This window comes from Entelurus aequoreus, linkage group LG15, assembly GCF_033978785.1.
Source record: "Entelurus aequoreus isolate RoL-2023_Sb linkage group LG15, RoL_Eaeq_v1.1, whole genome shotgun sequence".
In the NCBI taxonomy this organism is placed as follows: domain Eukaryota; kingdom Metazoa; phylum Chordata; class Actinopteri; order Syngnathiformes; family Syngnathidae; genus Entelurus; species Entelurus aequoreus.
Window position 1 is genome coordinate 52,483,431 of NC_084745.1, and position 26,776 is coordinate 52,510,206.

At 40.0% G+C, this 26,776-nt stretch overlaps 1 protein-coding gene across 1 annotated transcript in view; it reads left to right on the top strand.

Annotated features, from left to right (window-relative positions):
- Positions 1-1,440: 1,440 nt before the first annotated feature.
- Positions 1,441-26,776, top strand: part of LOC133630258 (poly(A) RNA polymerase, mitochondrial-like) — a 26,348-nt gene continuing 1,012 nt past the window's right edge. The window contains exons 1-8 of the mRNA XM_062021734.1: positions 1,441-1,655; positions 4,335-4,495; positions 4,566-4,799; positions 4,873-5,097; positions 10,782-10,993; positions 17,892-18,118; positions 18,614-18,706; positions 18,786-18,859. Coding sequence (XP_061877718.1) covers positions 1,475-1,655; positions 4,335-4,495; positions 4,566-4,799; positions 4,873-5,097; positions 10,782-10,993; positions 17,892-18,118; positions 18,614-18,706; positions 18,786-18,859 — 1,407 coding nt within the window. The 5' untranslated portion in view covers positions 1,441-1,474. The remainder of the gene's footprint in view (positions 1,656-4,334; positions 4,496-4,565; positions 4,800-4,872; positions 5,098-10,781; positions 10,994-17,891; positions 18,119-18,613; positions 18,707-18,785; positions 18,860-26,776) is intronic.

Sequence of the window (26,776 nt, forward strand, 5' to 3'; positions counted from 1 at the left end):
ATATATATATATATATATATATTGCTATATAAATACATAGCATTCTATCTATATATATATATACAAAAGCGAAAGTAGTTTTATTTTAGTTTTATTATTTTTGGAATTTTATATATATTGTATTATATATATATATATATATATATATATATATATATATATATATATATATATATATATATATATATCAATATATCAATTTATATATATATATATATATATATATATATATTGCTATATAAATATATAGCATTCTATCTATATATATATATATATATATATATATATATATATATATATATATATATATATATATATATATATATATATATATTGCATTAAATTTTTCTATATATATGTTGAATTACCTCTCGCACCCATTTAGTCGTGGTTAATTTTTTTGGAGTTCCACAAAAGCGAAAGTAGTTTTATTTTTATTTTATTATTTTTGGAATTTTATAAACCTTTATTTATAATATGCAACATTTACATAATAATCAAAAAAGTACAGAAATAGTACAAAACAGTGCCAGAGGGTTGTAAACTCAATAAAGTAACTAAAATAGTTACTTTACAATATATATATATATATATTGCATTGTATTTTAGTTACTTTATTGAGTTTACAACCCCCTGGCGCTGTTTCATATATATATATATATATATATATATATATATATATATATATATATATATATATATATATATATATATATATATATATATATATATATATATATATATATATATATAGTACAATATATATATAGAAAAATGTAATGCAAAATATGTGTGTGTGTATATATATATATATATATATATATATATATATATATATATATATATATATATATATATATATATATATATATATATATATATATATATATATATATATATATATATATATATATATAAAATATATGTGTATATATATATATATATATATATATATATATATATATATATATATATATATATATATATATATATATATATATATATATATATATATATATATATATATATATATATATATATATATATATATATATATATATGTATGTATATATTGCATTCTATTTTAGTTACTTTATTGAGTTTACAACCCCCTGGCGCTGTTTTGTACTATTTCTGTACTTGTCTTGATTATTATGTAAATGTTGCATATTATAAATACAGGTTTATAAAATTCCAAAAACAAATAAACCAAAGTAAAACTACTTTCGCTTTTGTGGAACTCCCAAAAAATTCAACAGCCACTAAAATGGGTGCGAGAGACAGTAGTTCTACTGTTATTAAGTTAAAGAACTAAAATATCGATAATTAAACAAAACAAAAACAATCTGGATGTAAATAAACCATATAAAATACTCCTAAAGGTTCAAATAAGTCTTTTTTGGGTAGCTTCCGGCGACTTATGACACAAACCGTATTACTGCCCCTCTCGGCTACCGTAGTAAGGGTCACACGCATGCGCACATCCTCTTTGCCGACATCAACCATGGCGTCCTCCACGGCCGTGCACAGGTTACATACGCGGGGAAGGGGAAACCTCTTCAAATGTCTCAAGAACCTGGACGCCTTTCTTCGCAGGAGAGTTGGAACTGTCGCCGTTACAGCCCGGAACGAACCACCGAGGAAAGAAGAGAACGGTTGGTAACTTAGCGTTTAAAAAACAGTTGAAAGAGCAAGTTAGCTAACCTCAATATTTGTCCCTTCACTTCTAAAATGCGAAATATTGACTTTATAATTATTTTTATTATTATTATAACAACTGAACTACTTAGTGAATTACGTAATTGTGATATTGTCCGGAATTAAAAAAAAAGGCTTGCAATTACAAAACTTCAAAAGCAGTGAAGTTGTCACGTTGTGTAAATGGTAAATAAAAACAGAATACAATGATTTGCAAATCCTTTTCAACTTATATTCAATTGAATACACTGCAAAGACAAGATATTCAACGTTCGAACTGGAAAACTTTGTTATTTTTGGCAAATATTAGCTCATTTGGAATTTGATGCCTGCAGCATGTTTCAAAAAAGCTGGTACAAGTGGCAAAAAAGACAGAGAAAGTTGAGGAATGCTCATCAAACACTTGTTGGTGAACAGGCTAGCAGCTTCCATGAAATGCTCAGTCGTTCACAAACAAGGACGAGGCGAGGGTCACCACTTTGTGAAAAAATGCGTGAGCAAGTTGTTTAAGAAGAACATTTCTTGACGAGCTATTGCAAGGAATTTAGGGATTTCACCATTTACTGTCCGTAATATCATCAAAAGGTCCAGAAAATCTGGAGAAATCACTGCACAGAAGCGATGATATTACGGACCTTCGGTCCCTGCATCAAAAAGAAACATCAGTGTGTAAAGGACATCACCACATGGGCTCAGGAACACTTCAGAAAACCACTGTCAGTAACTACAGTTGGTCGCTACATCTCTAAGTGCAAGTTAAAGGCCTACTGAAAGCCACTACTACCGACCACGCAGTCTGATAGTTTATATATCAATGATGAAATCTTAACATTGCAACACATGCCAATACGGCCGGGTTAACTTATAAAGTGACATTTAAAACTTCCCGGGAAATATCCGGCTGAAACATCGCGGTATGATGACGTATGCAAAAAGCTCTGTTTTCATTTCATAATTCCACAGTATTCTGGACATCTTTTGCAATTTTTTTAATGAACAATGAAGGCTGCGAAGAAGACAGTTGTAGGTGGGATCAGTGTATTAGCAGCGGACTACAGCAACACAACCAGGAGGACTTTGTTGGAGAGCAGACGCGCTAGCCGCCGACCTCACCTTGACTTCCTACGTCTCCGGGCCGCCAAACGCATCGGGTGAAGTCCTTCGTCCTTCTGCCGATCGCTGGAACGCAGGTGAGCACGGGTGTTGATGAGCAAATGAGCAAATGAGGGCTGGCTGACGTAGGTGGAGAGCTAATGTTTTTAGCATAGCTCTGTGCAGTCCGGTTGCTAAGTTAGCTTCAATGGCGTCGTTAGCACAGCATTGTTAACCTTCGCCAGCCTGGAAAGCATTAACTGTGTATTTACATGTCCACGGTTTAATAGTATTGTTGATTTTCTATCTATCCTTCCAGTCAGGGCTTTATTTCTTTTGTTTCTATATGCAGTTAAAGCAAGATGCTATCACGTTAGCTCGTAGCTAAAGCATTTCGCCGATGTATAGTCGTGGAGATAAAAGGCACTGAATGTCCATTTCGCGTTCTCGACTGTCATTTTCAAGAGGATATAGTATCCCAGGTGGTTTAAAATACAAATCTGTGATCTACAATAGAAAAAGGAGAGTGTGGAATCCAATGAGCCAGCTTGTACCTAAGTTACGGTCAGAGCGAAAAAAGATACGTCCATCGCTGCCTCTCAAGTCATTCACTGTAACGTTCCTCATCTACGAATCTTTCATCCTCGCTCAAATTAATGGGGTAATCATCACTTTCTCGGTCCGAATCTCTCTCGCTCCATTGTAAACAACGGGGAATTGTGAGGAATACTAGCTCCTGTGACGTCACGCTACTTCCGCTACAGGCAAGGCTTTTTTTTTATCAGCGAGCAAAAGTTGCGAACTTTATCGTCGATTTTCTCTACTAAATCCTTTCAGCAAAAATATGGCAATATCGCGAAATGATCAAGTATGACACATAGAATGGATCTGCTATTCCCGTTTAAATAAAAAAAAAATCATTTCAGTAGGCCTTTAAAGCTCTACTATGCAAAGCCAGAGCCATTTATCAACAACACCCAGAAACTCTTCGCTGGGCCCGAGCTCATCTAAGACGGACTGATGCAAAGTGGAAAAGTGTTCCGTGGTCTGACGAGTCCACATTTCAAATTGTTTTTAGGGAAAGTAACTTGTATTTTCAGTCTATTCAATTGAATATAAGTTGAAAAGGATTTGCAAATCATTGTATTCTGTTTTTATTTACCATTTACACAACGTGGCAACTTCTCTGGTTTTGTTTTTTTGTAAGCCACCTGTGTTAACCAAAGACTATAAAAATGGGAGCCATTACCTCCCTGCTTGGCACTCAGCATCAAGGGTTGGAATTGGGGGTTAAATCACCAAAAATGATTCCCGGGCGCGGCCACCGCTGCTGCTCAGCGCTCCTCTCACCTCCCAGGGGGTGATCAAGGGTGACGGGTCAAATGCAGAGAATAATTTCGCCACACATAGTGTGTGTGTGACAATCGTTGGTACTTTTAACCTGAACTTTTAGTGTGTGTATGTGCTAACAGCAGTGTGTTTATTGTTGAGTCTCTTTCTAAAAGCAAAAGTGTAAATGCACTTTTCGTTCCTTTTTCTGGCAGAGGGCGGACGTCTGTCTTTTTATGCCATCCAGGCGCAGAGACAAGAACAGGCGGAGAGATCGGTTCTCATCGGCTGCACCCCCACAGTCAACGAGAACAAGATCATCAAGTTCCTATCGAGACACGGCAATATAAAAAAGTACTTTACGTACGAAAGCTACGTGAGTACAATTCTGAATGGAAAGGGGAGTTGCTTAAAGTCCGAAGCTCAAACGCCGCGTTTTCCCCCAGGGCACGTATGCGGTGGTGGAGTTCGCGTCCCGAGAAGGTGTCGCCTCGTTACTCGAAGGAGCCGGCATCCCTAATAACGGCCACGAGTCCATGGTGCCTTATAAATCAAGACTAATGTCACTTAAAAGTCTCGGTTCGGCAGAACTGAGCAAGCAGCCGTGGAGTCAACATAACCATCTGCAAACCACCATTCCCATCAACAATCTCATGCAAAAGCTTTGCTTAGAGGAGAGCGTAAGTTGTTGCCTTTTGTGAAATGTTCCAGAACGATCCAGACACGTTGGTTCATCTTTCCATTTACCCTCAGATAGACCAGCAGATCATCCGCTTGACGGAAGCCTGCCAGCTCACCGAGGAGAACAGCCACCTGCGCTTTCTCGTCTGCTCCCTGCTGAAAGACATCGCCGCTGCCTATTTCCCAGAATGCTCCATCCAGCCGTTTGGATCGTCGGTAAATGGCTTCGGGAAGCTGGGCTGTGATTTGGATATGTTTCTGGACCTGGACAACATCAGCGGAAGGAATTTAAAGACGGTAATGACGAGGGTCGGGGATACAGTGTTTCCCATAAACTGCCAAGATACCTGTGGCGGTGGGGGCGTGGCTATGGGCGTGGTCACCATGACATCATCGAGTAGTTTGCATAATTTACTGCAATGATATGATTTTCTCTAAAAAGGCTCAAAAAATGTATACTTACTAATTAATAACAGTTTTGTTTTAAACGTCCATCCATTTTACAATATAATTACAACACTTTATGTACATATTTATATACAGATTTGAACAATAAGTTATTCACTGAAATATATTTATTAATTGTGGTTCTTATAAAAAATATATCTTTTAAAATATAAAAGCTAAAATGTCTCTTAAAGCGCTGCCCCTTTAATTAGTGCATACTAAATAATTTAACTTTAGCCTACTACTACAACCATATTATTTACCAGCAACATAAAGTGAAACAGAGGCAGAGGTGTCCTGCCACAGTCAGTAACAAATAAACAGAAAACAGTAGTGGTCAAATACAAATAAGGCAACAAGAGAAGTATCCTACACTTCTCTTTTGTAAAGTAAATCTGAACAGCCGATATGGGCATCTACATCAACTATATGATTTGCCTGAGAAGCTGGACAGGACAAAAAAAAAAAAAAAAAAAAAAAAAAAATTATTTGTGGCGGACGTAATTCTTTCGTGGCGGGCCGCCACAAATAAATGAATGTGTGGGAAACACTGGGATATCACGAGGACTCCCGGTTTCGAAGCGATTCTTGCAAAATAATATTTGGTACGAAAAACCTTTTCAAAACAAAGTTAACGTATTTTTCGGAGTATAAGTCGCTCCGGAGTATAAGTCGCACCGGCCGAAAATGCATAATAAAGAAGGAAAAAAACATATAAGTCGCATTTTTTGGGGAAATGTATTTGATAAAAGCTAACACCAAGAATAGACATTTGAAAGGCAATTTAAAATAAATAAGGCTGAATAAGTGTACGTTATATGAGGCATAAATAACCAACCGAGAAGGTGCCTGGTATGTTAACGTAACATATTATGGTAAGAGTCATTCAAATAACTATAACATATAGAACATGCTACACGTTTACCGAACAATCTGTCACTCCTAATCGCTAAATCCCATGAAATCTTATACGTCTAGTCTCTTACGTGAATGAGATCAATAATATTATTTGATATTTTACGCTAATGTGTTAATCATTTCACACATAAGTCGCTCCTGAGTATAAGTCGCACCACCGGCCAAACTATGAAAAAAAACTGCGACTTATACTCCGAAAAATACGGTACTGGTTACAACTAGAGATGTCCGATAATGGCTTTTTTGCAGATATTCCGAGATTGTCCAACTCTTAATTACCGATTCCGATATCAACCGATACCGATATATACAGTGGTGGAATGAACACATTATTATGCCTAATTGTGTTGTGATGCCCCGCTGGATGCATTAAACAATGTAACAAGGTTTTCCAAAATAAATCAACTCAAGTTATGGGGAAAAAAATGCCAACATGGCTCTGCCATATTTATTATTGAAGTCACAAAGTGCATTATTTTTTTTAAACATGCCTCAAAACAGCAGCTTGGAATTTGGGACATGCTCTCCCTGAGAGAGCATGAGGAGGTTGGGGCGGGCTAGAGGGTAGCAGGGTGAAGAGTTAGTGCTGCAAGGGGTTCTCGGTATTTGTCTTGTTGTGTTTACGTTGTGTTACGGTGCGGATGTTCTCCCGAAATGTGTTTGTCATTCTTGTTTGGTGTGGGTTCACAGTGTGGCGCATATTTGTAACAGTGTTAAAGTTGTTTATACGGCCACCCTCAGTGTGACCTGTATGGCTGTTGACCAAGTACGCCTTGAATTCACTTGTGTGCGTGAAAAGCTGTAGATATTATGTGACTGGGCCGGCACGCAAAGGCAGTGCCTTTAAGGTTTATTGGCGCTCTGTACTTCTCCCTACGTCCGTGTACACAGCGGCGTTTTAAAAAGGTCATACATTTTACTTTTTTGAAACCGATACCGATCATTTCGGATATTACATTTTAAAGCATTTATCGGCCGATAATATCGGCAGTCCGATGTTATCGGACATCTCTAGCTACAACAGTTACTCTTGTCTGCTGACTTACAGTACAGGCCAAAAGTTTGGACGCACCTTCTCATTTCATGGCGTTTTCTTTATTTTCAAGACATTGTAGCTTGTCACTGAAGGCATCAAAGCTATGACACCTGTGAAGAATGCCAAGAGTGTGCAAAGGGTGGCTATTTTGAAGAACCTAAATATATAAAACATGTTTTCAGTTATTTCACATTTTTTTTGTTGTGTTCATTCATTGTTTTGATGCCTTCAGTGACAATCTACAATGTAAATAGTCATAAAAATATTTTGTTGAAAATATTACTTAAATATTTGCTCATCACCCGGATTTATGATTTTAAAGCAAGTTCATTTGTATAAACCAGGGGTCGGCAACCCGCGGCTCCGGAGCCGCATGCGGCTCTTTGACCACTCTGATGCGGCTCAGCTGCATACTTGCCGACCCTCCCGGTTTTCCCAGTATACTCAACCGTGCGTCGGTTGAGCGGAAGAGTTAGGGCTGCATGGGATTCTGGGGATTTGTTGTGTTGTGTTTATGTTGTGTTACAGTGCAGATGTTCTCCAGAAATGTGTTTGTCATTCTTTTTTGGTGTGGGTTCAAAGTGTGGCACATATTTGTAACGTAACAGTGTTAAAGTTGTTTTTGTACGGCTACCGTCAGTGTAAGCTGTGTGGCTGTTGAACAAGTATGCCTTGCTGTCACTTACGTGAGCAAGCAAAAGCTGCATTCAACATGTGGCCAAGCAGGTACGCTGTTTGGGCAGGCTGTAGAGGGCGCTAAAAGCAGTGCCAGCACGTCCTGAAATTTGGGAGTCTCCCGGAAAATTGAGAGGGTTGGCAAGAAATACGCTATCGAGCACCATTCAATTAAAAGTCGCGGGCCGCACTAACATTAAATTTCCATATTAAGATGCGTGCCGGTGCGTGTGTCAGAGACCCCTGGTTAACATAGCGCAAAGCAATTTAAGCTTTGTATGTGGTGTTTTTCATTTTAAATTATCAAAAAAATTTTGTGGCTCCCATTGTTTTTTTTAATTTGTGAAACTTTCCAAAATGGCTCTTTGAGTAGTAAAGGTTGCCGACCCCTGGTATAAACAGTACAGGCCAAAAGTTTGGACACACCTTCTCATTCAATGTGTTTTCCGTATTTTCATGACTATTTACATTGGGGCGGCACAGCTCGGTTGGTAGAGTGGCCGTGCCAGCAACTTGAGGGTTCCGGGTTCGATTCCCGCTTCCGCCATCCTAGTCACTGCCGTTGTGTCCTTGGGCACGACACTTTACCCACCTGCTCCCAGTGCCACCCACACTGGCTTAAATGTAACTTCGATATTGGGTTTCACTATGTAAAGCGCTTTGAGTCACTTGAGAAAAGCGCTATATAAATATAATTCACTAATTCACTTCACATTGTAGATTGTCACTGAAGGCATCCAAACTCTATATATAAAATCTAAATCTATAACGTATTATTTTCGGGTCTCCCTATGTCTAGCATTAAAAGACTACAGTTGACTTTTGACAAGAACAAGAAAGTTTGATCATATTACGCCTATACTGTATGTACCTTTCATCATTGGCGGTCACTCGAAGCGAGTATGACGATCCTCCTGGTAGGGGTGTATCCCTTTTATGGAGGATGCCTGTGCGGGACTTAGTTTAACCTGGGGAGACTGGTGCACAGACAGTCACCACACCATCCTTGACAGAATCGGGTCAGGGTCCAGTGGCATAGAGTCCACGACGACTGGGGACCCTTTTCTGCTGCAGCCTTCATCCGCCGTTGTGGTAGTTCTTAAATCTACCGTCTTCCGCCTGCTCCGCCGTTGAGGTCTTCACCGTATCCCTGGCTAGGGGGCAGTCAGGTACTAGGCGTTTTGCCAAGGGCCACCTGGGGTAACAGTAGTAAAGGGGTTAACCTCCTAGTGCCCCAAGACCCCATAGAGGAGCCTCCACTGCCGGATGCACTGTAACGTCATGCCCAGGACATATATACATTTATATACATACAGTATATATATTTACCTATACTGGCTCACCTGCACTGGCTTCCTGTGCACTTAATATGTGACTTTAAGGTTTTACTACTTACGTATAAAATACTACACGGTCTAGCTCCTGCCTATCTTGCTGATTGTATTGTACCATATGTCCCGGCAAGAAATCTGCATTCAAAGAACTCCGGCTTATTAGTGATTCCCAGAGCCCAAAAAAAGTCTGCGGGCTATAGAGCGTTTTCTATTGGGGCTCCAGTACTATGGAATGCCATCCCGGTAACAGTTAGAGATGCTACCTCAGTAGAAGCATTTAAGTCCCATCTTAAAACTCATTTGTATAATCTAGCCTTTAAATAGACCCCCCCTTTTTAGACCAGTTGATCTGACGTTTCTTTTCTGCTCTACCCCCCTCTCCCTTGTGGAGGGGAGGGCACCGGTTCGGTGGCCACGGATGAAGTGCTGGCTGTCCAGAGTCGGGACCCGGGGTGGACCGCTCGCCTGTGTATCGGTTGGGGACATCTCTGGGCTGCTGACCTGTCTCCGCTCGGGATGGTCTCCTGCTGGCCCCACTATGGACTGGACTCTTACTATTATGTTAGATCCACTATGGCCTGGACTCTCACACTATTATGTGAGATCCACTATGGACTGGACTCTCACTATTATGTTAGATCCACTATGGACTGGACTCTCTCACTATTATGTTAGATCCACTATGGACTGGACTCTCACTATTATGTTAGATCCACTATGGACTAGACTCTCTCACTATTATGTTAGATCCACTATGGACTGGACTCTCACTATTATGTTAGATCCACTATAGACTGGACTCTCACTATTATGTTAGATCCACTATGGACTGAACTCTCACTATTATGTTAGATCCACTATGGACTGGACTCTCACTATTATGTTAGATCCACTATGGACTGAACTCTCACTATTATGTTAGATCCACTATGGACTGGACTCTTACTATTATGTTAGATCCACTATGGACTGGACTCTCACACTATTATGTTAGATCCACTATGGACTGGACTCTTAATATTATGTTAGATCCACTATGGACTGGACTCTTTACTATTATGTTAGATCCACTATGGACTGGACTCTCACTATTATGTTAAATCCACTATGGACTGGACTCTTACTATTATGTTAGATCCACTATGGACTGGACTCTCACACTACTATGTTAGATCCACTATGGACTGGACTCTTACTATTATGTTAGATCCACTATGGACTGGACTCTTACTATTATGTTAGATCCACTATGGACTGGACTCTCACTATTATGTTAGATCCACTATGGACTGGACTTTCACAATATTATGCTAGATCCACTCGACGTCCATTGCACCGGTCGCCCTAGAGGGGGGGTCTACCCACATCTGCGGTCCTCTCCAAGGTTTCTCATTGTCATCCCACTGGGTTGAGTTTTTCCTTTCCCTGATGTGGGATCTGAACAGAGGATGTCGTTTTGGCTTGTGCAGCCCTTTGAGACACTCGTGATTTAGGGCTATATAAATAAACATTGATTGATTGATTCAAATCAACCCCAGTAAATAATGTTAAACATCTTGTTGACTGTGCAGCCGAAGTCCGCCTTGACCCTGGAGTACCAGATGAAGCGGGCCGACTCGGAACGCACGGTGACGCAGAGCATCCTGTCCGTCATAGGCGAATGCTTGGACCAGTTCGGACCCGGCTGTGTCGGCGTGCATAAGATCCTGAACGCCCGATGCCCTCTGGTCCGTTTCTCGCATCAGCCGTCGGGTTTTCAGTGTGACCTCACCGCCAACAACAGGTATCTGCCTTTTTTTTTTTCCTCCCACAGACTCATTCATAACGCCGGTTCTCGCAAAAGGTCAACTGTGAGTTCTTCCTTCATAGAAAGGGCTAGTTTTGACTGTGGTGGCGTTGTAAAAAAAAAAACCCTGAGAGAAACCCAGCCGAGAGCGGGGGGGTTGCAGTCCAAGATGTGTGCAAAGTGCTTGTTGTGCAGATTTGTGGTGTGTGTATGTGTGGTGGGGGGGGGGGACTTTTCTCTAATCGGGGCTGGAGATCTGTTAGGGCAACGCTGTTTCCTGTCTGCGGCATATACTGTATGTGTGTCAACAGGAAGTGGCTGCTTACTGGAAAACATTGAGTGACAAAGTAAAGTCTGCTCTCTAGTGGTGATTGTAAATGTTACTTTCAATGACATCTGACATACCTCTACGTAACAAACATGAAATAGTATTATATAATGTAACACATTATTTAATACTATATGTATTATTGTAAATCAGGGGTGTCCAAACTTTTTCCACTGAGGGCCGCACACGGAAAAATGTAAGCATGCGGGGGCCATTTTGATATTTTTCATTTTCAAACCTTAACAAAATATATGTATTTTTTTTTTCTTTTAACCTTTAGGGGCCGTACTTATCAAGCTTCTTAGAATTACTCCTAAGAAGTCTGCTAAGAGTTGACTTAAGAGTAAATAAATTCTTCGCTGAAAGCTGCACTTAAAAGTTAGTTATCAAGCGTCTTACTCACACTTTCAGCGAAGTGTAGGACTGAATCTTAAGTGTCACACTCAGAGCTGAATTACGACATTACTATGTGCCGTAAACGCAATTTTAGGTGACGTCATTTCTGTGTCCGTAGAAATGACCAATCACGGAAGGGAATCCGTTGTCTAAGAATAAAGAAATATCTTGGAAATATTTAAGTGGACAATGGGAGTGTATATTTTGACAATAAACTACAAAATAATACAAAACAAACTAGTCCCCGCCGGCACTCACGCTACCGCTCCCTCTCTTCTCTCGCCCACACACTCACTGACGTCACTCACCTCACGGCCACACACATACGCTACTGTCATAACATTTTATTTCCTATTCATTAATTAGGCAACTAATTTGAAACTGGTGTGGGTGGCTCTTTATATATTAGCCCACTGCAGCCACATGCAGAAATCAACAAGGAATCGAAAAGTATTAAATCTGTGACAAAAATAATATCCGCTCTGTCTAAACGATACCGTTTGATCAGCTGCTCGTCATCAAAATTAAAAAAAACATTGTTCCGTTCCCTGAACGTTCGCGCACGTCTCTCTCGCCTCAGTGCCATCCCCTGCTGGCAACTCCTAACCACTTAGGACACCTCTGAAGGTCTCTTAAATATCGTGGAGAGTAGGAGTGATTCTTAGACTTAAGAACGTTGATAAATAGCTTTTATTCTTAAGTTTGAGAGTAGGACTAAATTTCGCAAATTCTCAGGACTTAAGTGTAAAATGGCACTCTAAGAAGCTTGATAAGTACGGCCCCAGGGCTACCGGGGACCATAAAGGGTCTCAGTCATTAAACTGTTAAAAATAAGTCATATTATTATTATTATTTTTAATTTAACGCTTACAGTAAATCTCTATATCAACTTGAGGTTGATATAAAGTAAAAAAAGAAAAAAAAAGGTTTTATGCCTTTTCTGTCAAAGACAACTTTGTTTTTTATAGTAAAACTGAAATATGCAGTATTTAGTAATTAGAGCCCTAAAATATCAATAAAGGGTCTCAGTCATTAAACTGTTAAAAATAAGTCATATTATTATTATTATTTTTAATTTAACGCTTACAGTAAATCTCTATATCAACTTGAGGTTGATATAAAGTAAAAAAAAAAGAAGGTTTTATGCCTTTTCTGTCAAAGACAACTTTATTTTTTATAGTAAAACTGAAATATGCAGTATTTAGTAATTAGAGCCCGAAAAGATCAATAATGCAGGACACCATTGAGTTTAATTATTTAATATTTTTGAGTAATCACAGTGAAAAGATAAATAAAATCCTACTAAATATATTTGGGATCCAAAAGGTCCCCCACTCATAAAGTGATACATTTTTATTAGTTTTTTTTTACTTTTAACACTTAAATTACGAGATCAACTTCAGATATATCTGTCAATTTTGCGTTTGAACTATTATTTTGTTTGTATTATGCTTTTACGTCAAATAAAACTTTGATGTTTTTCTATGGCAACCACACAATATATGCAATATTTTTTCCACATAAAACATTTTAAAGTTATATTTTATAAGGTATAATTCATTATAACATAGATTTTTAGTCTTTTTTTTTTTTTTTTAGCAATGGCAAAAAAAAGAAAAAAGAAACAAAGACAAAAGAAAAAAAACAGCCTGCATAGCAGCTTTGTGTCAACATTGCAACTTTTTCTTGTTAGATTTCACCTCATTCCACTTTTTTTTAAAGGTTTTTTAAAATTTTTGCAATATTATCAATTTTGCAGTTTTTGCAGAATGTGTGGCGGGCCGGTAAACAATTAGCTGCGGGCCGCACTTTGGACACCCCTGTAGTAAATAGTATTGTAATTCTATTTGGGCGGCATAGCTCGGTTGGTAGAGTGGCCGTGCCAGCAACTTGAGGGTTCCAGGTTCGATCCCCGCTTCCGCCATCACTTTACCCACCTGCTCCCAGTGCCACCCACACTGTTTCAAATGTAACTTAGATATTGGGTTTTACTATGTGAAGCGCTTTGAGTCACTAGAGAAAAGCGCTATATAAATATACTTCACTATTTTTAACTTAAGTATTGATTTTAAATTATAATTCTAAAGCAATGGTTTGATGCTAATAAACATAAATAAAACAAAATACACAGTACAGGACAAAAGTTTGGACAAACTTTCTCCTCATTCAACGCGTTTTCTTTATTTTCATGACTATTTACATTGTAGATTGTCACATCGAAACTATGAATGAACACATGTGGAGTTATGCACTTCACAAAAAAAGGTGAAATAACTGAAAACATGTTTTATCTTCTAGTTTCTTCAGAATAGCCACCCTTTGCTCTGATTACTGCTTTGCGCACTCTTGGCATTCTCTCCATGAGCTTCAAGAGGTAGTCACCTGAAAGGGTTTTCACTTCACAGGTGTGCTTGAAGCTCATCGAGAGAATGCCAAGAGTGCGCAAAGGGTGGCTATTTTGAAAAAATTAAATATACAAAACATGTTTTTAGTTATTTCACCTTTTTGTTGTTGTGTTCATTCATAGTTTTGATGCCTTCAGTGACAATCTACAATGTAAATAGTCGTAAAAATATTTTGTTGAAAATATTACTTCAATATTTGCTCGTCGCCCTGATTTATGATTTTAAAGCAAGGTAATTTGTATAAACAATACCGGCCAAAAGTTTGGACACACCTTCTCATTCAAGGCGTTTTCTTTATTTTCATGACTATTTACATTGTAGATTGTCACTGAAGGCATCAAAACTATGACACCTGTGAAGTGAAAACCATTTCAGGCGACTACCTCTTGAAGCTCATGGAGAGAATGCCAAGAGTGTGCAAAGCAGTAATCAGAGCAAAGGGTGGCTATTTTGAAGAAACGAATATAAAACATGTTTTCCGTTATTTCACCTTTTTTTGTTAAGTATGTAATTCCACATGTCAGTCAACAGTCAGTGTTGATGTGACAATCTACAATGTAAATAGTCATGAAAATAAAGAAAATGCATTGAATGAGGAGAAGGTGTGTCCAAAATTTTGGCCTGTACTGTATACAGAAGAAAAAAGTACAATCGACTGCATTTGTTGTCACACACACACACACACATTTATATATACTCTAAGGCTTCACTTTATTTATTTATATAGCACATTTAAACAACAAAAGTGTTTCCAAAGTGCTGCACAACAATATTAAAAACAATATTCAAATATTATCCTTAGCTCCGCCAATGACTGAATAAAAACAAAAAATAAATAAATATAAAACCAATATGAAAACAATATAAAAATAAATATGATTAAAACGATTTTAAAGGGTAAAACCAATTAAAACGATAAATACAAATCTAAATTTAAAACCACAGAGGACCACACAACTCACGCAGTGCAGTGTTTCCCATAAACTGCCAAGATACCCCTGGCGGTGGGGGCGTGGCTATGGGCGTGGTCACCATGACATCATCTGGCAATTTGCATAATTTACTACAATGATATGATTTTCTCTAAAAAGGCTCAAAAATGTATACTCACTAATTAATCATAACAGTTTTGTTTTAAACGTCCATCCATCCATTTTACAATATAATTACAACACTTTATGTACATATTTATATACAGATTTCAACAATAAGTTATTCACTGAAATATATTTATTAATAGTGGTTCTTACAAAAAATACATCTTATAAAAGCTAAAATGTCTCATAAAGCTCTGTCCCTTTAATTAGTGCATACTAAATAATTTAACTTTAGCCTACTACTACAACCATATTATTTACCAGCAACATAAAGTGAAACAGAGGCAGAGGTGTCCTGCCACAGTCAGTAACAAATAAACAGAAAACAGTAGTGGTGGTCGATAGAAACAGAGCTTCATCAAACATCTGATCCACTGAACAAACAGCTCCAAAAATCTTGAACTTTAGACTGCCATCAGTTTTACTCCCTACACTTAACCATGTGTGTCCTACTGCCTGCAGACTTTGCACCCTTTGTTATATACACATGTTGTGTTTCTAATATAAATACATTTAATAAAGTCAAATACAAATAAGGCAACAAGAGAAGTATCCTACACTTCTCTTTTGTAAAGTAAATCTGAACAGCCGATATGGGCATCTACATCAACTATATGATTTGCCTGAGAAGCTGGAAAGGACAAAAAAAAATATATATATATATATTTTTTAATTAAAAAAAAAAAAAAAGTTTTATTTTTTTATTTGTGGCGGGCTGACACAAATAAATAAATGTGTGGGAAACACTGTAGTGTTAGAAGCCAGATAATAAAAGTGGGTCTTAAGACGAGACTTAAAACACTCCACTGTGGGAGCAGTTGGAACATGGAGGGGCAGAGTGTTCCAGAGCTTAGGACCGACCACAGAGAAGGCCCTCTCTCCCCTGGTTTTAAGTCTGGTCTTGGGCACCACGAGCTGGAGCTGGCTCTCGGACCTCAGAGCGCGCGCAGGAGTGTAAATTTGGATGAGGTCCGCGATATAATGATGTGCCAGTCCATGTAAAGCTTTAAAAGCAAACCGCAAGATTTTAAAATCAATTCTAAAATGAACAGGGAGCCAGTGCAAAGTCTCAAGAATTGGGGTTATAAGCTTGCGTTACCTTGCCCCTGTTAAAGGCCTACTGAAAGCCACTACTACCGACCACAGAGTCTGATAGTTTATATATCAATGATGAAATCTTAACATTGCAACACATGCCAATACGGCCGGGTTAACTTATAAAGTGACATTTTAAATTTCCCGCTAAACTTCCGGTTGAAAACTCCTTTGGATATGACGTATGCGCGTGACGTAGCCAGTGAAACAGAGGTATGGCTCCCCCATTGAAGCCAATACGAAATAGCTCTGTTTTCATGTCATTATTCCACAGTATTCTGGACATCTGTGTTGGTGAATCTGTTGCAATTTGTTCATTGCATTATGGAGAAAGAAGCTGAGCAAGCAAAGAAGAAAGTTGTCGGTGCGAAGCGGAGTATTTTGCGAGGGAAGTCAGCAACACAACACAGCCGGTGTTTCATTGTTTACATTCCCGAAAGATGCAGTCAAGATGGAAGAACTCGGACAACAGAGACTCTTACCAGGAGGACTTTGACTTCGATACACAGACGCCTGTAGAGAACTGGGACAACACAGACTCTTACCAGGATTACTTTGATTTGGATAAGCAGACGCGGTACCGTGAGTACGCAGCTGCGCTTCCAAACATTTGATCGCTTGCCCGTACGTGCGTGTCACGTACGTAACTTTGGTTAAATATATAAGCTTTATGAACCTTGGGTTAGGTGAACGGTCCTTTGGGCTGAGTGATTGTGTGTGTTGTGCAGGTGTTTGAATTGTATTGGTGGGTTATATGGACGGGAGCTAGTATACTAGCTCCTAGCTATAGCTAGGAGCTAGCATAACAAACACCTAGGTGTTTTTATGCGGGATTAATTTGTTGGCATATTAAATATAAGCCTGGTTGTGTTGTGACTAATAGAGTATATATATGTCTTGTGTTTATTTACTGTTGTAGTCATTCCCAGCTGAATATCAGGTCCCACCCGCGCGCTTCCAAACATTTGATCGCTTGCCCGTACGTGCGTGTCATGTACGTAACTTTGGGTAAATATATAAGCTTTATGAACCTTGGGTTAGGTGAACGGTCCTTTGGGCTGGTTGTGTTGTGGCTAATAGAGTATATATATGTCTTGTGTTTATTTACTGTTGTAGTCATTCCCAGCTGAATATCAGGTCCCACCCGCCTCTCACAGCATCTTCCCTATCTGAATCGCTTCCACTCCCCACTAGTCCTTCACTTTTACTTTCCTCATCCACAAATCTTTCATCCTCGCTCAAATTAATGGGGAAATCGTCGCTTTCTCGGTCCGAATCGCTCTCACTTCTGGCCGCCATCACTGTAAACAATAGGGAACTTTGCGGAAATGTACAACTGACTACGTCACGCTACTTCCGGTAGGGGCAAGGCTTTTTTTTGGTCAGATACCAAAAGTTGCGGTCTTTATCGTCGTTGTTCTCTACTAAATCCTTTCAGCAAAAATATGGCAATATCGCGAAATGATCAAGTATGACACATAGAATAGATCTGCTATCCCCGTTTAAAAAAAAAAAAATCATTTCAGTGGGCCTTTAAGGCAGCCATAACTGTGATGTGGCCCCGTTCTCCACAGGGTGGCGATGAAGAGCTCTGAGCTGCTCTACCTCTACGGCCAGCTGGACCCTCGGGTGCGTCAGCTGGTGTTCAGCATACGCTTCTGGGCCCGGGCTCACGGCGTGACCAGCAACATCCCCGGGGCCTGGATCACCAACTTCTCCCTCACCGTCATGGTGCTGTTCTTCCTGCAGCAGAGACGCCCCGCCGTCATCCCCACTCTGAACCACCTGCGGGAACTCGCAGGTACCACAATTACGTGCATTTAAAAAAAACATTTTTTTACTACATACAGTGTATGTTTGCTAGTGTGGCCACACACCACCACAGCAGACTGCAGTGAGCTGTTTTTCCTCTTCCCTCGCTCCCCGTCACCTTGGTTGCTTGATAATTGCCCTCCAAAAGCAATCAGACCAGACACACACACACTGTCACCAACACACCAGCCACCTCTTCTCCGTTTAGGGCAGTCTCTATCACACAGAGTGCTTACAGGACAATAAAAGAGCCATCACTCCTGGAAGGTCGATGACCCAGAGCCTCTTTTGGACACACACAGCCTCAACATGGTGAAGGTGACTGCAAACTAGGGCAGTCCAGAACAGACGAGACCTGTGCCCTCTTTTACATTTTTTCACCCCCACCCCTTCTCCCGCATGGGCTCCATCTATCAGTGCCTCGTTTATAACCATTATAGACGTTTAAAGACCGAGCCATTTACCTCGTGTCCCCGCTTGCAAGGTCCCGCGGATAGGAGCGTGATCGAGGGCAACGACTGCACATTTGTCAGCGACGTGGAGAAGATACAGCTCCAGAATAGCACCGAGACACTTGGTGAGGAGATGAGCGCGGTTAGACGGTGAGGATTCATGCGCACTCATGCCGATGTCGCCTTTCTTTCTCTTTGTCCCAGAGCAACTGCTGAGTGAGTTCTTCGAGTTCTACGCCACTTTTGCATTCAGTAAGAAGTCTATAAATATCCGAAAGGTACGTATGAATAGTTGACAGATACGAATTATTAAACACACATAATATTGCTGCTTTAAAGGCCTACTGAAATGAATTTTTTTTATTTAAACGGGGATAGCAGATCCATTCCATGTGTCATACTTGATCATTTCGCGATATTGCCATATTTTTGCTGAAAGGATTTAGTAGAGAACATCGACGATAAAGTTCGCAACTTTTGGTCGCTGATAAAAAAAAGCCTTGCCTGTACCGGAAGTAGCGTGACGTCACAGGTTGAAAGGCTCCTCACATTTCCCCATTCCACCAGCAGCGAGAGCGATTCGGACCGAGAAAGCGACGATTACTTCATCAATTTGAGCGAGGATGAAAGATTTGTGGATGAGGAACGTGAGCGTTAAGGACTAGAGTGCAGTGCAGGACGTATCTTTTTTCGCTCTGAACGTAACTTAGGTACAAGCTGGCTCATTGGATTCCACACTTTCTCCTTTTTTTATTGTGGATCACGGATTTGTATTTTAAACCACCTCGGATACTATATCCTCTTGAAAATGAGAGTCGAGAACGCGGAATGGACATTCACAGTGACTTTTATCTCCACGACAATACATCGTCGAAGCACTTTAGCTACGGAGCTAACGTGATAGCATCGGGCTTAACTGCAGATAGAAACAAAAGAAATAAACCCCTCACTGGAAGGATAGACAGAAAATCAACAATACTATTAAACCATGGACATGTAACTACACGGTTAATGCTTTCCAGCCTGGCGAAGCTTAACAATGCTGTTGCTAACGACGCCATTGAAGCTAACTTAGCTACGGGACCTCACAGAGCTATGCTAAAAACATTAGCTATCCACCTACGCCAGCCAGCCCTCATCTGCTCATCAACACCCGTGCTCACCTGCGTTCCAGCGATCGACGGAGCGACGAAGGACTTCACCCGATCACCGATGCGGTCGGCGGTTAGCGTCGGATAGCGCGTCTGCTATCCAAGTCAAAGTCCTCCTGGTTGTGTTGCTGCAGCCAGCCGCTAATACACCGATCCCACCTACAGCTTTCTTCTTTGCAGTCTTCATTGTTCATTAAACAAATTGCAAAAGATTCACCAACACAGATGTCCAGAATACTGTGGAATTTTGAGATGAAAACAGAGCTTTTTGTATTGGATACAATGGTGTCCGAATACTTCCGTTTCAACCATTGACGTCACGCGCATACGTCATACTACATAGACGTTTTCAACCGGAAGTTTCGCGGGAAATTTAAAATGTCACTTTATAAGTTAACCCGGCCGTATTGGCATTTGTTGCAATGTTAAGATTTCATCATTGATATATAAACTATCAGACTGCGTGGTCGGTAGTAGTGGCTTTCAGTAGGCCTTTAAACCTGATCTTCCAAATGGCTTTACAGTGGAAACGCTTCACCATCAGCACTTTTACAGCGCCTGTAAAATATGTTCTCTATTTACTAGGGGTGTAACGGTACACAAAAATTTCGGTTCGGTACGTACCTCGGTTTAGAGGTCACGGTTCGGTTCATTTTCGGTACAGTAAGAAAACAACAAAATATACATTTTTTGGTTATTTATTTACCAAATTTTCAAAATCTTCCACCAAAAATATTTTTCTTAGTGTAATATTTGATGTGAGGTAATGGGAACCTTGGATAGGTCAATAATTCATAATAACATTGATTTTGATTCAATATTATGTTTTGAGCAAGACAGTTTTATTAGTCAACATTGCAACATTTTCTAAATTACATTTAAAGGCCTACTGAAATGAAATTGTCTTATTTAAACGGGGATAGCAGGCCCATTCTATGTGTCATACTTGATCATTTCGCGATATTGCCATATTTTTGCTGAAAGGATTTAGTAGAGAACATCGACGATAAAGTTCGCAACTTTTGGTCGCTGATAAAAAAAAAGCCTTGCCTGTACCGGAAGTAGCGTGACGTCACAGGTTGTGGAGCGCCTCACATCTGCACATTGTTTACAATTATTCCCACCAGCAGCGAGAGCGATTCGGACCGAGAAAGCGACGATTACCCCATTAATTTGAGCGAGGATGAAAGATTTGTGGATGAGGAAAGTGAGAGTGAAGGATTAGAGTGCAGTGCAGGACGCCAGGATGTATCTTTTTTTCGCACTGACCGTAACTTAGGTACAAGGGCTCATTGGATTCCACACTTTCTCCTTTTTCTATTGTGGATCACGGATTTGTATTTTAAACCACCTCGGATACTATATCCTCTTGAAAATGAGAGTCGAGAACGCGGAATGGACATTCACAGTGACTTTTATCTCCACGACAATACATCGGCGAAACACTTTAGCTACGGAGCTAACGTGATAGCATCGTGCTTAACTGCGGATAGAAACAGAAGAAACATGCCCCTGACTGGAAGGGTAGACCGAAGATCAACAATACTACTATTACTTCTACTATCAGGAGACACTGAACTGAACCCTGGACCTGTAACCACACGGTTAATGCTGTCCCGCCTGGCGAAGCCTAGCAATGCTGTTGCTAACGACGCCATTGAAGCTAACTTAGCTATGGGACCTCGACAGAGCTATGCTAAAAACTCTCCACCTACGCCAGCCCTCATCTGCTCATCACCACCCGTGCTCACCTGCGTTCCAGCGATCGACGGCGCAACGGAGGACTTCACGACGATCATCGGTGCGGTCGGCGGCCCGGAGATGGAGGAAGTCAACCCAAACACCGGTGAGGACAGCGGCGCGGCGGCGGACAGCGTTGTGGCTTTCGTAAAGTTCATACAGCACATATATTTCCCCAAAGTTACGTACGTGACATGCACATAGCGGCACGCACGTACGGGCAAGCGATCAAATGTTTGGAAGCCAAAGCTGTACTCACGGTAGCGCGTCTGCTATCCAAGTCAAAGTCCTCCTGGTTGTGTTGCTGCAGCCATCCGCTAATACACCGATCCCACCTACAGCTTTCTTCTTTGCTGTCTCCATTGTTCATTAAACAAATTGCGAAAGATTCACCAACACAGATGTCCAGAATACTGTGGAATTTTGCGATGAAAACAGACGACTTAAGCTGACCACCGTGCTGTTCCAAAATGTCTGCCACAATCCGTGACGTCACGCGCAAACGTCATCATACCGAGACGTTTTCAGCCCGATATTTCCCGGGAAATTTAAAATTGCACTTTACTGATCTAACCCGGCCGTATTGGCATGTGTTGCAATGTTAAAGGCCTACTGAAATGAATTTTTTAAATTTAAACGGGGACAGCAGATCCATTTTATGTGTCATACTTGATCATTTCGCGATATTGCCATATTTTTGCTGAAAGGATTTAGTAGAGAACATCGACGATAAAGTTCGCAACTTTTGCTCGCTGATAAAAAAAAAAGCCTTGCCCCTACCGGAAGTAGCGTGACGTAGTCGGTTGTTCGCTTCCTCATATTTTCCTATTGTTTTCAACGCAGCTAGAGCGATTCGGACCGAGAAAGCGACGTTTACCCCATTAATTTGAGCGAGGATGAAAGATTCGTGGATGAGGAACGTGAGAGTGACGGACTAGAATGCAGTGAAAGACATATCTTTTTTTGCTCTGACCGTAAATTAGGTACAAGCTGGCTCATTGGATTCCACACTCTCTCCTTTTTATATTGTGGATCACGGATTTGTATTTTAAACCACCTCGGATACTATATCCTCTTGAAAATGAGAGTCGAGAACGCGAAATGGACATTCACAGTGACTTTTATCTCCATGACAATACATCGGTGAAGCACTTTAGCTACGAGCTAACGTGATAGCATCATGCTTAACTGCATATAGAAACAAAAGAAATAAACCCCTGACTGGAAGGATAGATAGAAAATCAACAATACTATTAAACCATGGACCTGTAACTACACGGTTAATGCTGTCCAGCCTGGCGAAGGTTAGGATAATGTGGATACTTCCCAAATATTTCAAATTACACATCGTTTGTCCATTGTTGTATTCGGACTCATATTGAGCTAGCAAAACCAGACGCAGTTTTAAAAACACTCAAAAAGTACACAAAGTAGCCCTTAGCACATTTTACAACAACACTGCCGTGCTGACTAAATCAATCAGGCTGTCCACAATGGATGTGCTGCCGGGCACAAAATGGCTGCACTGCAGGAACACAATGAGTGGATGAAACGTTCGCACACCAAAGCATGTTTTTATTTGGTCCGTGGTTTGTAAATCGGAAAGTTAGTACAATGAGTGAATCAATGTTCCACTCTATTATATTTATTATAATACATAATTTAATACACACGTCTACAGTCTTTTTAGCTGTGAAAATGGATAAAATCTTAAATAAATCATTATGATGCATAAATGGAAATAATGATAATTGCCTTAACCCTAATAAACGCCTGGTAGTGTCAACAGTTGAGTAAATAAACACACCTGGCCACAGTTTGAGGACAGTTATGTACCTCTGCATTATTATGGATTAACATAAAGATAAAAAGATAGATTACCACTTTATATAGAAATAGAATACATTTCTCATATATAGTATAGTATAGTATAGTATAGTATAGTCTCAGTCAGTCAGTTGAGCTTTTTGTGTTTAGCCCCCTCAACATCCTTCCATCCGATTCGCCGTGTTCAGACTCCATCAAGGCTCTATCTGTTGATAAGTAAGGCAGCCAACGCAGATGACAGCTGCCCTTGTCCTGGCTGATTGATACTGGCCCCCGTGATGGCCGATGCCCTTGAGCTGAGATCAGATTTAGGAACTCCCATTAAGCCACAAAGCTTTATTTACCTCTACCAAGGAGGCTTGTGTTTTTACTGCCAGTGATGTATCGTCCCGTCTTGCCGACAGGGTTACACTAAGACCGCCGCCGTCTCTTTGGAGCGTCGTTAAATGCAAAAGCTGAACTGGACAGCGTTGCCGCCAATGTGCAGACAAATAGTAGCACAGTAGGGTTCGGAGATGAAAAAAATATCGACAAATATGGCAAAATAAGCGTCTTTTCGTATCGTTCTGGCCATTTCCGGGTCCTAAATGGCTGTCAAAGTGTACCAACTTGTCGGAATACCTATTCAGACTTCTTCTGTCCAGGTGAGAGGCATTTTTTATGATCTAAAATACATTTAAAGGAAGCGAGGAAGCAGCAGACCACTCGATGATGTGAACATCGGGAAGTGGTTGTGATCACAGCGCAATAGAATCAGAATCAGAATAGTTTTATTGCCATTGTTTGAGAACGGGTTCACAAACTAGGAATTTTTCTTGGTTCAATCGTGCAACATGAAAACACAATAGTTGGTCTGCGTTAGCGCTTATAATAACAATATCACTAATGCGTGTTAATATTCAAGTCACAAAATGTAAATCGAGTACGATTGGTGCTTTTTGAATGGTTATTTATTGGGTTTTATGGGCGAAATAGAGGCGATCCCTTGGACTTCATTTAGGTTGAATATTTAGAATGCATTAAAAGAAAATCCATCCGTTGTCATGTCTTTCATAATGATTGTGGACAATAGGCAAAATTCCAAAACAAGTGCAATTCAGGGTTTATTTTTTCCATTACATTGCATTTTCTTGTGATTTTATAATGATTTTTTGTAACCCTAACCAAAATAAGAACAGATTTCAGCAAATCTAACAAAATATTAAACATTTATGGACTACTAAGGATCTATAAGGCCTTTTTGTCAGCGGATATCTCCATATATGGTAGATATCTACCCAAAGATCTTTGTGCGAGTTTGCCGTTGTAGTCGATACGCTCCTTCTTTTTCTCGCTCCTCTTGTTTTGGGGCAGGCTGGCTCGTACATGCACGTGCATCCTCCGCTGTTGCCGTTTCTAATACAAAGTATAGTTCTAACTTGTATCTGCCAGTAGACTCCTTATGGAAGCGCTAAAAACGACAACATGGCTCACGTTGAGAAGGCGCAGTCCAGGCAAAATGGCATTTGTAAGATGATATTGGCATTGTGTGTAAATATTATTCAGTAAGAGACTCTACATGGAGCATGAAATAGTTGTGTTGTTCAGTACATCTGCCAATCCCTGACAAAAAGATATATATTTCAATCAAAAATAACCTTCTAATGCAGGGGTGTCAAAGTCGTTTTAGCTCAGGGGCCGCATGGAGGAAAATCTATTCCCACCCGGGCCGGACTGGTGAAATCATGGCATAATAACTTCAAAATTGTTTTCTTTGTCTTACTTTGGCCAAAAATAGAACAAGCACATTCTGAAAATGTTCATATTACAAATAATCCTCTTGGCAAAACACCTGGAGTTGAAAATTCTGAGGAAAATATTGGTGAAAACCCCAGCAAGAACGCAATGAACTTAGCCATTAAACTATAAGCCTGTTTTAGGGTTTTCATGTTGGCAGTTCATTAAAGAAGTGTTTCCTCAAACCGTCGCATTGGTGACATCCACAACTGCCACAACACATTCATTTATCACCAATCAGATGTTACAATTATAATATAAAGCAATTATCATAGCCGAAATCAAGGTACATAACTGGAAACTTAACCAATGTGAACATAGTATATTTAAGCATAAAATAAAATAAACAACAAATGTAGAAACACACATTTTTTACAATGAAGTTCAGGGTGCGCATCGTGCATTCTACCAGTAGCGAGCGCTGCACGGAACTCTAAGTAAAAAGGTGATGGTCACATTGACTTAAGTCTTTGAATCTTACCGTTTTGTGGATAATTTACAATAAAAAAAAAAAGTATTGTGCGTCGCCAGAGCATCAGTCTGCCACCAGCTAAAACGGGAGCAGCTGATTGCGCGAACCTGCGCTGATTGGATTAGCGGCAGCCAGTCCAGAGTGTGCTTAAAATCAGCTGGCACGTCATCTTCAAACAGTGTGACGTGGGTTATCTGATATCTGATAGTATATATCTGTATCATGAATCAATTTAAGTGGACCCCGACTTAAACAAGTTGAAAAACTTATTCGGGTGTTACCATTTGGTGGTCTGTTGTACGGAATATGTACTTCACTGTGCAAACTACTAATAAAAGTCTCAATCAATCGATCAATCAACACTGGTATTGCTATTGTGACATCCGGTGGACACATTTGGAACAGCAGTTTCATTGAAAAAAATTGCAGCTCATTTTGCGGGCCGTACGTTTGACACCCCTGGTTTATTGTCTTCACATTGACTTATTTGTAACGTTTAAACACTAGAAAAATAGTGATTTCAGTTATATTGTGATACATGTCGACATCAACTGATATAAAAAAAAATGACATTATTTTTCCCATATTGCCTAGCTCTAAAATACATCATTCATTGGTTGTTAGAAGAGAACATTCAACAAATTGTATCCAAGTGAAGTGAAAAGCTAAAATTAAGTCCTGTATGTGGGAAAACATGTCAGTGGAATTGAGCAAATCGGAATCAGAAAGTACTTTATTAACCCCCGAGGGGGAATTGAGATTTTCAGCACAGTCCCATTCAAGATCAGACAAACATTACAGGGAGACAGAACAGGATCGCCGAAAAGGTGAGAAACCGGTAAATGCTGGGGAGGGGATGGGAGAGTAAAAAAATATTCAGTCAAAGGCTAGACTCCTGGGAGGGGGTCCAGACTGAGGCCAAGGGAAAAAAACTCATAGCCCTAGCACATAACACATAAACATGCTACATAGAATCAACAAAACTTGCAACAGAGGGGGCTATGGAGGCCGGCTGCTGCTGTATAAGCGCTACTCAGCCGTCCATCGCCCCGAAGGGGAATCAAGTGGTAGAAAGTGGGCATACGACTGTTGTCTGTGGAACTCCATAGTTGACTCTCCTGAAAAATGGGTCGTTCATTCCGTATCTGACCGCCCGTTGCATCCTCTCCCACACGTTCTACTTGTACTTGGTGTTTTAATGCGTAAAAATCGACACCAGTGTCTAATAT